This window comes from Dysidea avara, chromosome 8, assembly GCF_963678975.1.
Source record: "Dysidea avara chromosome 8, odDysAvar1.4, whole genome shotgun sequence".
NCBI lineage: Eukaryota > Metazoa > Porifera > Demospongiae > Dictyoceratida > Dysideidae > Dysidea > Dysidea avara.
In genome coordinates, this window is record NC_089279.1 from 20,038,529 (window position 1) to 20,054,014 (window position 15,486).

The 15,486-nt window shown below is 37.9% G+C and overlaps 1 protein-coding gene across 3 annotated transcripts in view; it reads left to right on the forward strand.

The window, feature by feature from the left end:
* Positions 1-15,486, forward strand: part of LOC136264648 (uncharacterized) — a 54,174-nt gene that overhangs the window by 23,114 nt on the left and 15,574 nt on the right. The window contains exon 4 of one of the 3 annotated variants that reach the window (XM_066059423.1): positions 1,714-1,899. The exons of 1 other annotated variant lie outside the window; for it this stretch is intronic. In XM_066059423.1, coding sequence (XP_065915495.1) covers positions 1,714-1,756 — 43 coding nt within the window. In that variant the 3' untranslated portion in view covers positions 1,757-1,899. Of the gene's footprint in view, positions 1-1,713; positions 1,900-4,996; positions 5,186-15,486 lie in introns of those variants that run through there. One more of the 3 variants, XM_066059425.1, reaches the window with a different exon arrangement.

Below are 15,486 nucleotides of genomic sequence, written 5' to 3' on the forward strand. Positions count from 1 at the left end.
CTCCTAAACTTTATGTCAGGCCAAGATCACTTTATCAACTCGTGAAAATATGCACATTTTACTAGCATATATTACAAATTCACCTGAAATCAAAGCAAACCAAAGTCAAACTAACTGTAAAATAGTCACCCAGCACCTTCGTGCATGCTAAGTGCCTCTAAAAATAATTATCGTGTTGCTGTTGTTTAAGACATTCAGAGCTTTTAAAACTTCACAACCATTTGAAAAGTCTAAAATGGCAAAAATCAACAGTGAGACACTACTAAGAGGCGATTATTTGCTGCTTCAAAAATGGAGAGAATCTGGCTCTCCCCAACCACCCACAACTTACCCTATTTGTGCCCCTCCCCTTGCCAACTCCTGGATCCGCTCCTGGTATCCCCCTTAAATTGAAAAAAGCCAGGATCATTGAAATGTTTATATGACAGAACATGCCATCAAAAAAACTCTTAATGTCAAATCTAGCATTAAAACTAAGACAACCCTCACAGAAAGGACAATATTGAAATTTAAAAAAATAAAATTTAAAAAAAAAACCTGCCAAAATCCAATTTAATCTTCCTGCCAGCCTGCCTGCCAGCCAGCCTGACCAGTCAAAAGACTAGAGGCTAAATGATATATCGTAACAATATTTTATGCAAACTCCAGGGCTGTAGCCAGATTTTTATCTGGGTAGGTTCTTTTTGAAGAAAAGTGGACCTTTTGTATGCCATGATTCAAATATTATGGTATGTGCAAACTAGGGGGTCTGGGGGCAGGCCACCCCAGGATTTTTTTTTTGAAAATAGATACAGAAAGGTTGAATTTAGTGGCATTTCAGTCAATAAAAATAACATTTTTTAAGGTAAGCTGAAGACCAGCTGTATGGATGACATTTGGAAAAATATCTCTATTGCTACTGTAATTATACTGTCTGCACATGGATGTGTCTATAATACATTGGAATGTCACAGTGAATAAGAATGGGAAAGATTGAGCGCTCTGTCATGATCAACAGGGGCAGTGGAGCAGAACAAAGAGTGTCTTAAACACACATTGCATGGAGTTGAAATATGGATGCTATTCGTGGGCTCTGCATGGAGAGGCTTGTCCACCAATTTTTTTTATTATTTTAATGAAAACACAATCTCAATATGTTTTTGTAAATAAATTAAGTGGTGGGGTACATACAAAAAAAATACTGTTGCATTAGAGTGATTGTTCTATTAGAGTAGTTGACTGCTCTATTAGAGTATCTCGATCTTGCATTGCATTTAATACAAGCACTGAATGAGCTACTCGGAGTAGCTTCTTATTAGTGGTATTTAGTAAACTGTAGCTAATGGACTTTTGCTACTGAAAATTTGGACTTGTATACTAAAATTGTGGACCTTTTTACTGAAATTGTTGACCTTTTTTCCAAGAGGGCGGTTCTTCAGAACCCCCTGAACCCCACCCTGGCTATGGGCCTGAACTTGCTCGCAGTGGTGCCTTTCAGGATTCCTGCAGCCAGACAAAGAAAACTCCAGGTCTGAAATCTTGCATGCAAAAAGCTATAACCTAGACCTATCTAAAGGAGTTAAAGAAGTATTGTGACCAATGATGGTATACCCTTTCATAGCTATGTTGTAATACTATCATCCTGTCATACTTGGATCCCTACTTCATGTTTTAAATATTGAAAAACCATTATAAAGATATTCATGGTCAGATATAGTTTTATTTTCATTATAGGGTTGAAGATTTAGAAGAAGATAGTGAAGACACTGATGATTGAAGTGTAACTGGATACTTTTCTATTGCACACATTATGAATTTGTGAGATTGCTTACGTTTTGCATATATTATAGCTTTATATTTTATTTTCTGTTTGTTGTTAGTCATATGTAAATTGTAAGCAATTAATATGATATTTGCAGTTCCCAGTGCTTCTACGTTCAGTGATAGCTAACATAATTATAGTCTCACTAAATGTAATTAGTTATATGATAAGGCCCATCCCGAAAGTTTCGTGAACGTGAGTGAACCAGTGACAACAAACAAACAGTCGAAATGCATTGTGATTTATTGCTCAACCATTTAATGCTTGACCTGGTGGTCTGTTTCTTGTCCACTTGATGCACATTAAATCCTGCACCACTCAGTCTTCTGATTGATGTGGGATTTGGTTGGTAGTTTACTGGGCAGCAATAGCGGTGCCTCACACAGCTGCTGTAGCCTTTGCTTTGTGTGCGTGTGTGTGTGTGTGAGAGAGAGAGAGAAGAGACAATACCATATGTACTGAGACAATCTACTTAATTCACTATAACTACGTATACATTTCAGCAGTTGTAATTAACAGACTATACCTGAAACAACATAATAATGAGTATCAGCCAGTGGCAGCCACAAAGATGTAGTGGTATCAAGCAGTAATGGTGACTAATAGCATCACCACTATTATCTACACTGCGATGTTTTACACAAGTTGATCAAAACAATGGATTGGAGATTCTAAAGTATCAAGATTAATTTTTGTTGTGTAGTGTGACATTTGCTTGGCATAGGTAGAATACTGTATGTAGTTTTGTCAATTGATCTATAATATACATGCATGCACTATTATATATGCATACAAATTGCAAAACACTTTCAATGACTTGGAGAATGTTACACTATAGCTAGTCCCAATTGGAGAATTCAGAAAATTCCCTGGTTGCAATTGGTACAGCTATAGTCTCATATTAAAGAACTACCAATAAAATTCAGTCTGCCAATAATTATAGTAGCAGATTTTGGACTTGCAATAAACTAGTGAAGTGACCTCACTACATAGTAGTGAATGATGGTAGTGACGTTCACTACAAAATTAGTAGTGAACATCACTACACAAAAATGGTGAGTATTGTGGCAGACATTAGTAGTGACATTCACTACATTTAGTAGTGACCTTCACTTGTTTGTTTTTACTGTGTGTAATTGCTAAACATTAGAACAAGCCGGTGACACTTCCCGCTAGTAGCTACATAGCTACCATATCCATTAACTCTCAAAGAGGTCTCCTACCGTAGGCAATCAGACTACCATTTTAGTTGTGAAGTGAAGCGCTTTGACTGCTCTATCAGTAGGGTATTTGAGTGTTTTATTAGAATATAATTATCTTTTGCATGCTTGTTTGCATGGCTTGGCAACTTCACTCCAAGAAAATAATCGTTTTTGGCCCCGGAGGGCCAGGGAAGCCTAGCCCTCCTCAGCAGACCGAGGGGGGCTTCAACTCTCTAGCCCCCCACCACCCCCTCTCTGCCACGACATTATTGTACCGTAGTATCTATGATTGTATGTACATTATAAAATTACTATAAAAGCCAATAAATCCGTCCACTACCCACTGGCATCTCTTTATATTATTTTTGTAAAATCACACTACTGGAGATTTTGTCCATGAAAATCCAATGAAAACAATGTTCACCCTGTGAAAAGTGAAGTTTTCATTGGGTGGCACCAATAAAATTTTATTTTCATAGGAAAATTTAATGAAAAACCAATGAAAAATTACCAATGAAAATTCCATGAAAAGCAGTTTCACAGAGTTTTCAGTGTTAATTTTTCATTGGGTTCAGTTTCATTAAATTTTCCTATGAAAATAAAATTTCATTGGGGCCACCCAATGAAAACTTCACTTTTCACAGGGTGAACATTTTTTTCCATTGGATTTTCATGGACAAAATCTCCAGTAGTCAGAAGATGACGTAGTCACATGGAATGTGCACGTGGGCAACTTTAGATCTAGGAGCGCTGATTGGGCAAGTTAAATAACAGGAACCGGAATGGAATGGAACGGTCACCTTAACTCCACTATCAAACGGGTACTGATGAAGGCCGGAATGGGATCAATAGGGGGCGTGCGCCAAGTTAAAAAATCGTTTTAAACAGATTGTGTACTGTTTCTAACTTTCACACAATAACTAGAATTGTGCTAGAATTAGTTCGCTTCTGCTACAAACATGCTAGAAAACATTTGCTCGACGGATCTATTTAATGCCCACTGCAAGAATGCGTTGTACAATCGTCTAAGCTTAACAACGATCATCTAGCTAAGCTGTTAACCTATTTTTTTGTAAGCACTGTTAATATAACATACTGCAGTTTGCGAACTCTCGTAAATCGCTGCCAATATAGTCGCTTCAGAAAACCAGCGACACATGTACAAAAAGGTTTGAATACCGCTACAACATGAAAATACTACAGTAGTTTACCTCTTGGAATGGTAAGGAAGTACTTCTAAAACAGGATCTAAACTGGATGGATTTTATTTACACACCTTACCATGTGGTGGGCATTTAATAGAACTTTCGAGCGAACGATTACTAGCATACCTATAAACAGAAACAAACTAATTCTAGCATAATTCTAGTTATTGTGTGACAGTTGGAAATAGCGCACAAACTGTTTTAAACGATTTTTAACATGTCGCGCGCCCCGATCCATTCCGTTCCGGCTTTCACCACAAGGGGGTATCACGTAGGTACGCGCTGTAGGCAGATCTGCGACCGCGGTCAAAGACTTGACTGGCCTAAATTTCGCTTTGACCTGTGACTACGAGCCTTTTTCGACCTTTGACCGGTGACTTAGCGACGATATTTCAGCACTTTTCGATTGTGGGTTGGAAGCTTTTACCATTGACCGTTGAATTGGCACGATTTTGGTGGCCTTGACCTTTGACTTAGACTTTGACCGCGGTCGTAGATCTACCTACAGTGAGTGCCTGTGTGTCACCCCCTTGTTTCATCAGTACCCCTATCAAACACACTAGTTGTGTCATAGATATTATAGGTTACTATAATATCTATGGTTGTGTGAAAGTAAGAGGCGAGCTAGGGTGGAGCGAGCGTCCGGGCCAACCCTAACTCGCCTCGAACTCACCAAAAACTTACCTTCATATACAGACAGTGAAAGACATCATTAGGCAAACCTCGGGTTAGCGTTAGGGTCAGATTTGGTTTCTTCTTCACCTGCATGGTTTAGACTAGTCATTCCATCATAGATAATATACGAACGTGTATTATCTATGATTCCATTACATTCCTGATTGTGGTTCCGGTTATTATAACTTGCCCGCTAATCGAGACAAGGTTGGATCGAGCCATAACGTACGTGGATCTCAAGCTGTCGTCATATGTGATACCCAAGGGTGATACCAGTTGTGATATCTCTGGATAGAATGAGGGTAATTTAGACAATTACTATAAAATGTATATTTGTAATGATCAAATCGCTCCTCCTGCACAGACATCTATGCCTATATCTGTCGACCGGCTACGTGAGGCCACACGGAGATTCGAATGTCGAAACTGAACTGTTGCCGTCACCATACAATCTATGTATGCGGTCACCGTCTAACCACGGTTGGGAAAAAAGTATTGTCCATTTTTTTTAAGGATAGTAGATCAAACCCGGGTGGCCTTATAATGGCACCAAACTGTATCTCTAAGCCAGCTAAGATGTTCTATTTTATTTATTTATTAAAGCTTTATAGCACAAGTGCTGAGGGTCTGTAGGACACCTGGTCCTACAGCCTGTTTAAAGTTGTTACAGAAAGTGTGTTTGAAAAGGTGGGATTTAAAAGGGTTTTCCCTATGCCTACACCTACAGAACTAAAACAGCAGAACCTACGGAACAAAGAATAAAAAAGAGGAATGAAAAATACAGTCCCCGGCAAGGCATCCCTCCTAAGTCAACAGAGGCTGGAATATAACCCTTTAGGGGATGACCAGAGGAGGAACGACAACCCCTGATGCACATGATGGCTGATTGCAACAGGGAAAAACCAAGATGGCAGTGAAGCCAGCTCATCACGTTATATACCTGTACATTATTATAGAGTTTTCCACTTACTGGACAAAAGGAGCTTATAGCTATAGGCCGAGGTACCCATGCCACCTGAAGTGAGAAAACAAGAGAGTAAAATTCCCATGCTTGATATCTTGAACTCTCTCCTCATAGTGACGATGCCTCACACTGTCATGTTGTTGGTAGAGGTTGGAATGGTTATTATTTTTAAGCTGTACGGTAGCCAGCACTGATCAGAGATGAAGGTCTGACAGCAGCATGTGCTGCAGCCTTTGGATTACCTAACCAAACAAACTGGAAGTGGAGACTTAAACAAGATTACTTGACCTAGCTAACAATAAGGTGAAACAGAAAAGGGCCAAATAAAGAAAGGTTAGAGGGGGCATATGGGTTAAATAGTCATTGAAAAAGTAGCCGACAATCCCAGAAGCCAGATGCCTTGATATCTACTAGGCAAACATCAGCATGACAATTCGCAGTATGGAGGGAGAGAGAAAATGTTGAAGGGAAGGATCGGTGGAAATATCATGGCAGACTTCAGATAGTAAGTCTGTTAGATTTTTTTTTTTAAAAAGGCTTTACAGCACAAGTTCTGAAGGTCTGTAGGACACCAGCCTGTTAAAGTTGTTACAGATCCTGGATGTCATTGTGGTGAATGGTAGGGAATACTCCATTTGATCACCTGAGTGCATATTCAATACTGTTAGTTAGCAGGGAAAGAGTACATATACAGTAGTGCACAACAAGCCAAGCAACTGACCTGTTGTGGTTTCCTCAATTTAATCAAGAAACTTCGATTTCACACTACACATACAAACACAACACTAAATGGTATGGGTTAGGACTATTACAATACATGTGGTCAGGTGATTTATCAATGATCCCTTCGTTCTATCCAGAATGCACTATATAACTGAGAATTAATTGTAGCTAAATAGAATAATTGCATCTAGTGCATCAGCCTGATGCAGAAATTGTATGGAAGTAGTATCATTTTATGTGACTGTGCTTCATTAATTCATGATATTTTCATAAAATATAATTTCATGGGTTATTTATCCTAAAAGGGAATTTATAATGAATATGATAAAATTTCCCTCTTACAATTTTATAAAAGTTTATTCACCAAGATATGTATTTGGATTGTCCAATTCATAAAACTGAACTTTTCTGCATCTTTTTTCTGCTTTACAGTATGAGATTTAAAAAAAAAACTTTGTTGTGGTAAAGATCAGGGCACAACTATTTTTATGATGTTTGCAGTTGGCTGGTTGCATATTACCTTTCCCCTAGCTAGGCCTATACAGTATTTGGGAACTTAGTGTAATAGTTTGCTATGCTAAGCAACACAACTTAAACATCAGTACTGTGCGAAAGCTTTTGATACACGTAATAGTTGTACCACTGCTATATAGACCTGAAGCCCGTGGGCTGCAGTCTGCTTAGTGGGAGAAACATTGTATACTACAGTATATACATGCAAAAGCAGAAATGTCCTTCTATTTGGGTTAACCAGGTGACATTCGTGAGATTCAACTCAAGACATAACCATACAGAGGCTTATTCTAGGTTTGCAAACTCCATGAGTGTTTCATTACTGCAAAATGTTATAATATTTTGCAATTGGTTTGCCTTTTATGCCCAAGGGTTTTAGGTGCAGTTTTCTTGGAAACTAGGCTGTTAACCACAGGCAAGATGGGTTTTTAAAATATATTTCTTGGAAAGTGAAATTTCACATTGTTGTGGCTAATGTACATGGTTTCTGGTCATTTTTATATGTATATACTCCTCCAAAGAATGCCATCTCTATGCTTTACTTACTTACCAGTAGTATAGTATCAACAAGTATACAGTAAGTATTGTAGAGAATGACTCATAACGATACTTGACCAACATACTTCAGTGGAATCAGTGCTGGTCACTGTAAAGTGTTAATAATAATAATAATAATACTGTATAAGCTTTTATTAGATTTCCATGTGTGAGTGCATATTTTATATATTTCTACACATATATGGTAATATACTGTATATACAGTACTGTATGTACTGCATCATGCATCAGACTGTATTGCAATGTATCATACTGTATCATACAGTGAAAATATCACCTTATAACCAGCCTCACAATACCTTCATAGCTAATAGTGGACTTTTCTGACTAAGTGACATAACAGCTAAGGCTACGGGGTGGATTGTTTGACATTGTTTCATCCAAACAGGTCTTTTTTAGGCATATTGCAGTGTATATAATGCACACTCCATGGAGTTACGTACCTCTGTCCTCCTTTGTCTTTGCTGACAGCACAAGGTGTCAATTTGCAGTAGTGCTGCATGATGGCTTCCCTATGTTTGTAACACAAGTTTTTCATTGTGATTATAGATTGAATGCAGAAGTCCTTCTCGTAAGCTCTTTGTTTGTACTGCTGTACAATGGGCTGAACATAGCTGAAAACGAAGCATAATGACCCCTTCATAAATTTGTAATTGATAGTTGGGGCATGTGTTCAATTAGCCTGGTGCCATTCTTTCTTCTAATGCGGTATGTGTGAGTTCACCAGTCATAACAATTTTGCGAAAAAGTAAACAAATAAGTACAAATTAGGATTAAATATCCATTCTTAAAATTCCTAATTTTTCCTTGTACTTGTACATGGTTGGGATCATGAAGGTTGGGGCTTTTCTGTCAAATGAAATACCACCTAAGAACCAACCTCCCTTTCATTCATGACAGCTTGGCAGTATTGGTTCGACAAGATACAACCCAAATTTGCCTTCGGTATGACTTAAAACAGTTCCTATAGAATAACTGATTACCTGACTGATGCCTTCAGCCAAGCATAACTAAGGTTGAGGCTATGGGCGGGGCCGCCCACAGGGGGGGGGGGGGGGGGGGGGGGCAACTGGGGAATTTTGCCCCAGGCCCCAGCCTGAAAGGGGCCCCCAGGAGGCCCCATGAAGGGCTCCTTGAATACCTGTTTAAAAGATCTAAATAATCTAATAGAGCAGTCACGGTATTCTTTAGAGGAGCAGTGTAGCAAGCTTATAGATAAGGAGATATGGTAGCTATTGTCATTGTAAGCCTTTTTTTTTTTCTTTAACTTACAGCTTGGGTGAAGTTGTGATTCAGAATGGAAACCTCCTTGCCTCTGGGGCCCCACTTTAACTCTTTGCCCTGGGCCCCTTAATTTCTCTGGGTGGCCCTGGCTATGGGCTTGATTTCTTCACTGTTCATCATTGCTTCAGCCCAAAACATACCTTTTTTGCCAACTACAGCAGTTACAATGCATGTACAGGAGACCCTCAGTAATCCGAACGCCATTGCGTCTCAGGAATGGTATAATTGTTCAAGATAAGTGAATAGTTCGGATAGCTGAAGCTCATACATTTAATATGCTTTAAGCCAACTTTAAGCCAGTTATAAGATGAAACAGAAACAGTGGTTTACAGTGGTTTGTTGGGAGTTACGTTTCCTTAACAATGTAATTAATATATGAAATACATTGAATTACAATATCTGAATAGTGAATTTGCAGGTAGCTAATTGCATGGTATTTGTAAATATGATTTAATTCTCTAGCAATTTGGCTATGAATAAACTGCATCGGTGGTTGGTTTTTAGAATTAACATAACATCAACTTGTTTTTATATACTTGTTTGAAGTAAACCAGTGCATGCTGTGCCACAGCAAAGGAAAAAATGATTCCAGACACATTACAAAATGAACTATACAACTGAATGCTTGCTCCAACTAAAAGCAGTGGTCATTTTGCTTAACCATGTTCCACCCCTTATATAACAGACAAGGTAAGTACAGTAGACTCTCAGTTATCTGACACTCATTTATCCATACCCTTTATCCGAAATTGGACTATTAGAGTATTTTGAGTACAGATGTATGTTCTATAAGAGTATTTCAACAAAGTTCCGTCTCCAATTTATTACGTGATAATCCAAAGGTTGCAGCAAAAATTGCTGCTAGAACTTTAGTGCTGGTCACTGTGAAGCTCTAATAATAAAAATAATAAACAAACTGCATACAAAATTGTCTGTTTTTGTAGTCTATCATGTTATCTCATTCAAATTCTATTTGAGAAAGTCTTGAGTCTGCCCTTCATTTTTGTTCACATAAGAATGGGACCTTTCAACTTGAAGGCATACACTAGGCTACAAGGCCTGCAATGTTGTTTTAAACATCTGTAACACCCAAAAGGAGTGTTGTTCGCAAAGTCTGTAGAGAGTCGCCACACCCATGTTTCAGACTGCAGAGAAGAACCACTTCACAGCAAAATTTACCTGTGCCAAAGTTTATACAGACTTCGTTTAGCTTTCAGTTCTTACATGTCTGCTACTTTTACCATCTAATGAGTTTGCTCACATAGTTGTATATGGACAAACATACATAGATAAGTGGGGATAAACACACACACACTTTACGAAAACCAAGCACATGTCCACAGTTGACCTTCAACCAGCTGTGGGCATGTGCCTGGTTTAAAATTAGAAATTTTACAATTGAGCGGGAAACAGCAATAAATAGCCATGAAAGGGAGCAGCAACAATACCATTAAACATTTAATTTCTACTTTAGTCATGGCTATACCACTGATAGGTTGTATATAACTGAAGTAGGAATTAAATGTGCAATAGTATTAGTGCTTTTTGTTATCCCCACTCAAATGTAAATTCTGATTTTCCTACTATGTGCATGAAATACAGCACAATATTTACAAATAGTTTTTGTCTACATTTATGTGTATCTCTGAGTGCAGAGGCGGATCCAGGAGCTGGCATGCCAAGTGGTAGGTGGTTGGGTAGAGCAGATTATCTTGTTATTTGCTGTATTCTTTTAAGCAACAATGATCCCTCCTTATTAGGTTGATATTTTTGTTGCCTTTGCAGATGGTTGTGATGTCTTAAAAGCTGTTTTAAAGGCTTAAACACCAGCAACACAATTATTGCTTTAAGAGTCGCTTAGTGCGTACGAAGGTGCTAGGTGACAGTTTGACAGGTGTTTTAACTTTGGTTTCAGGTGAGTTTGCAATAAATGGTGGTATTACGCAGTTTTCATAAGCTATATAAATTGATTTTGGTCTGACAAGGTGATAGTATCTCTATCAAAAGAAGTAGCTATGGCTCTTCCACAGAAGGGAGGGGGGAATTTGCCCCAAATGCCCCCATCCTGGATCTGCCATTGTATACTTTCTTTTCTGTGTCATATTTACCTTCCTATGTATGTTAGTATACTATAAATTATTAATTTAAAAATGGAGTAGGGATCCAAGTGATAAAAACTAGTGAAGCAAGAAATGAATGATGGTATTATAGCATTGCCAAAATAGGGATTTTCCCACAAAGTTATGCTGTGATACCATCATTCATCTCTTGTTTCACTAGTTTTTATTACTTGGATCCCTTGCTTTTTGTTATAGTATACAACTAGCTATACACATGTGACTGTTCTATTAGGGTGATTGCTGTATTAGAGTATCTCGTGTTAGTCTTTCACCAAAGGGGTGTGGCATATTTTCATTGTGCTACCATTAACCAAAACAATGAAGTGTGTCGTCATCATGATCAAGTAAATAAATAGTTAAGAGGTGTGCTCTCAGGTGGTGCTTGATCATTATTAATCAACCCAAGATCACATCAATATGCATCCGATCATGAAGTTACAGGTATCTACCAAGCGCAAGCGTTTAAATAAGTTAGTGACATCTAAATATGCTGCTCAAGGAAAGTGTTGTTAAGGTTACGGGATAGTGAGCGACTGTCAAACATAAATTTTATTACATAATTAAGGCGGGCTTGGTGTTGTTGTGTTGTGTTACGGAATAGTTTAAAATGCGTGGGCAGAACAAATTACAAAACCTGCTTTAAACCAAGCAGGGATAAATAATTTCAACAACTCTGTTGTGTTAGCAATACAACTAATTGTGCTTGTTTGTTTTTACTGCAAAACAATGACTGTTCTTGGGTGTGTGGTCCACAATAGAGCAATGTTTTATAAAAACGCGCCACCAAAAACCAGACTAACCATAGATACTATACTAATATTAGTATAGTATCTGGACTAACAGATTACTGAATCCTTATAATTTCAACACAAGTGACTAAACAACTAAAATATCTAGGTCTTGTGGAAGTGATTTTTTAAGTACGATGACTAAATCTAGAAGCAAAAGGATCTTTGACTCAGTGGCAGCGATATCAATCTCTTCCTCTAGGAGGATATTTATGGTGAAGGACTGTCAGGAATGGTGTGTGAAGACTTGAACGTTGTATTTGTATAATATAATTAATTTGTCTTTTTAATTGAGTGTATATGTAATGCTGTTTTTGTTTTTTTTTGTTACCCTTGCCATGCTCACTTGTGGAGCATATTGCCCTATTTGTGGTAGCATGTGTCTGAGGATATAATTACTGTTACTGTGTTTCATCAATAAAACTGATGGTTTTTCTCTCATGGTTGTATAGACGTTTTATTGAACTTTTAGTAGTTTTTTTCGAGTGAAACAATTGCAAGCTCTTTGAAGGCTTGTATCTGAGTCACTGGGAAGAAACACGCCAAAAACGCTTCCACAGTACCTAATAAATTTAATATACGGTATCACTATGTCCCAGAAATGCCAATAGAGCCTACAGCTTTTGCTGTATTTGGCAGCGGAAAAACATGGTAGTGACAGCTGGAACTGAGCAATGTACGGGGCTTACTTGTGTTGCTACAACAAATTGTACTGTTCCATCTGCCTCAAACTACATTGTGGCTATGTAAAAACATTGAATATAAAGGGCTTCACCTTTATTTAAAAACTTTTCACACTGCTAGACTGGTATTATGGGCTTCTTAAAAAGTATCGATAGGCATTCAAAATTTTGAATGATTGCCCGTGACTATACCGTAACCTTAAATTGTTGGGAGAATAATAGCGTGCTGACTGGACAGTTACAAGGTACAAGAAAACTCACGTAACAGTACAAGATAACATAGAAACAACGCACTTAGCAACTGATGCACCTGTAAGCGCATGCTGTTTAATGGCGATATTTTCCTGACTTACCAAAAATCAGGACTGTCAAACTAATTGTTATCATTTTGTATAAACAGACTACTAGTTTGGCTTTTTGTCTAGTGCTTGACGGAGCCATTTGTTAGAAATAATGTTTCTAGTGCTTGTGATATCAATTTAAAAATTAATTTTGTGACCACGGTGTCTTGCTTTAGGCCATATTGTAGTCATATTTCAGCAACTATACACATTATTCACAAATCCTCTTGTCAGTCCCTCACAAGTGATGTTCTTCAAACCTTAGAATTGTTAGTAAGTTCTCATGGTTCTTCATGGTCTGATTTTTGGTTCACAGTTTTCACTAATTGGAATGGGGACAGCTCACGTTTCCTTAACAACATTTGAATTCCATGTCGATTAATGAGAAGTTAAGAATGCATAAATATTTGATAATGCATTAAGAAAAATCAAACCCCTAATCATGAAAAATGATTGATAGTGTACATGTGGGGTTTACAGTATCCTGTAACCTTAAGGAAAATCAATGCCTCTATATGGTTTCATTGCAAGAAAACCTGCCTGATTGAAGATAAAAGGAAAGACAAAGCACAGAGGACACACACTCTTTGGAACCCCAAAAGGCACATCCCACTACTGAGTTTGTTATTGTGGCATAAAATGGTGGCCTTCATTAGGCCTCTAGCCTTGTGACTGTGGTCAGGCAGGCTGGCATCAGACAAAAATTTGGGCTTTAGTGATTTTTAAAAAAATTTTATATCTGGCTGCCTGTAGATGTTTTCTTGATTTTAATGTTGTATTTGATATTAGATGGACTAATATTATTTCATAAAAGTGATTTTTGTCATTTAAAAATATTTCTAGGATAATTTTTAAAGACGCCATTTTAGGCGGCCCATGTTACTTTTGGGGGATCCCTGCTTATACAGTATGGTATTGTTGGATAGTATTGTTGATAAAAACTTATGCTTTGTGCTTAAAAGTGATTTAACACATTTCATAGTGCAATGCTTGTGTGTCTTCATAGGAAGTAGACCATTAACAATATAATATGTTATAATATTACAGATAAAAGAAGGTTGTAAAACCTGATCTATATCATACAGTATAGTAGAACTGTATATTAAGGTTCATGAAGAATTGGGCTTTAAAACCAGCCTCAATTTCCGTTATGTGTGTATTGTACGTACTGTGGTTGGTAAAAAGGCACATCTCAGGATGAAGTGATGTCAAACAGTAAGAGAAAAATCAAGCCCATAGTCTTATCCATTGATGAGTTGTGCTTGGTGGAGGCATCAGTTTGTCGATTCTGATAAATTTTTAAAATTCCACAGAAACTTCTTGCAAGGGTTTGGGGTTAATCTGAAGACATTTCTTTTTGGACTTGGCTGTACCTAACAAATGCCGCCAGGCTCTCATGCATGGACTGCCTTAGTGTTCTAGTTCTTTTTGCTGACAACGTAAGGTGTCGATTCACAATAGCGCAACACAGCTTCCCTGTGGCTGTGTTGGCCTTTATGCTTATCGCGTCTATTTTCTGTAACAACTGGATTGATTGCAGGGTCGATTCTTGTATTTTTCTTTGTTTGTAACAACACTGTAACGGACTGAACAAGGTGAAAGCAAAGCATAATGGCCACTTCACTTTCAAGCACACAAATCATCCGTATTGTGACTGATTGATTGCAATGGTGCTTCTCCTACTGTACTTCGTTTGTAGCACTGTATAACAGGTTGAACATAGCTGAAAGCAAAGTGTAATGGTCACTTCACTTTCCAGTCAGTAATTGATACCTGGGGTGTCAGGGGCGGATCCAGACTTTTAAAAAGGGGGGTTCTACTTTGGAATTGCAACTTCAGCCTAGCTGTAAGCTGAAGATGAAAAAAAAAGGTCATCACCTGCTGACAATAGCTGCCCCTCACCATAGATGCCCTCACCAACTATATTTCCTGATTTATATCTAGATACATAGCTTGTTACACTGCTCCTCAAAAGACTACTGTGACTGCTCTATTTACTATTAAAGTATCTCGATTTGACTGCTCTATTAGAGTATCTCGAGTAAGAGAGGCTCTTTCAAAGGGGGGGGGGGGGGGGTCCATGGAACCCTTTGAACCCCCCCTGGGTGTGCATTCAGATGAAAACGTTGACTCTGGCACCAGCCTTTTTTTTGATGCAATATGTTTGAGTTCACCAGTCATAATAATGTAACAAGAAAAAGTAAACAAACTGAATTTTAGGTCCAATTAGAGATCATAGAAAAAGTAGGGAAACAATGGAGGTCACCTACACCTGCAGATATACTATAGTGGACTTTTAATCCCTAATTCAATCAGTTGCGAGAAAATTATTTGACAAATTTGTATTAGCAATAATATAACTTGTCGATGCAATAAAATAGATCTCACTTTGTCTGCCTTCATAGTATACATAGCTAATAATATTTTCTCTTCACAGAAATACATGTGCAAGCTGCCCACACACATGGCACATCAGACTAGATTTGATACACCAAAAATCCATCATTGTTTCTTAGAAATTTAGTGCTACCCTCCACATACTGCAAGACTATATCAAATCCAGCAGCAATCCTTGAATTAGATGTTTCATGTCTTACAGTATGCCATGTATCAATTTAACATACAAAAT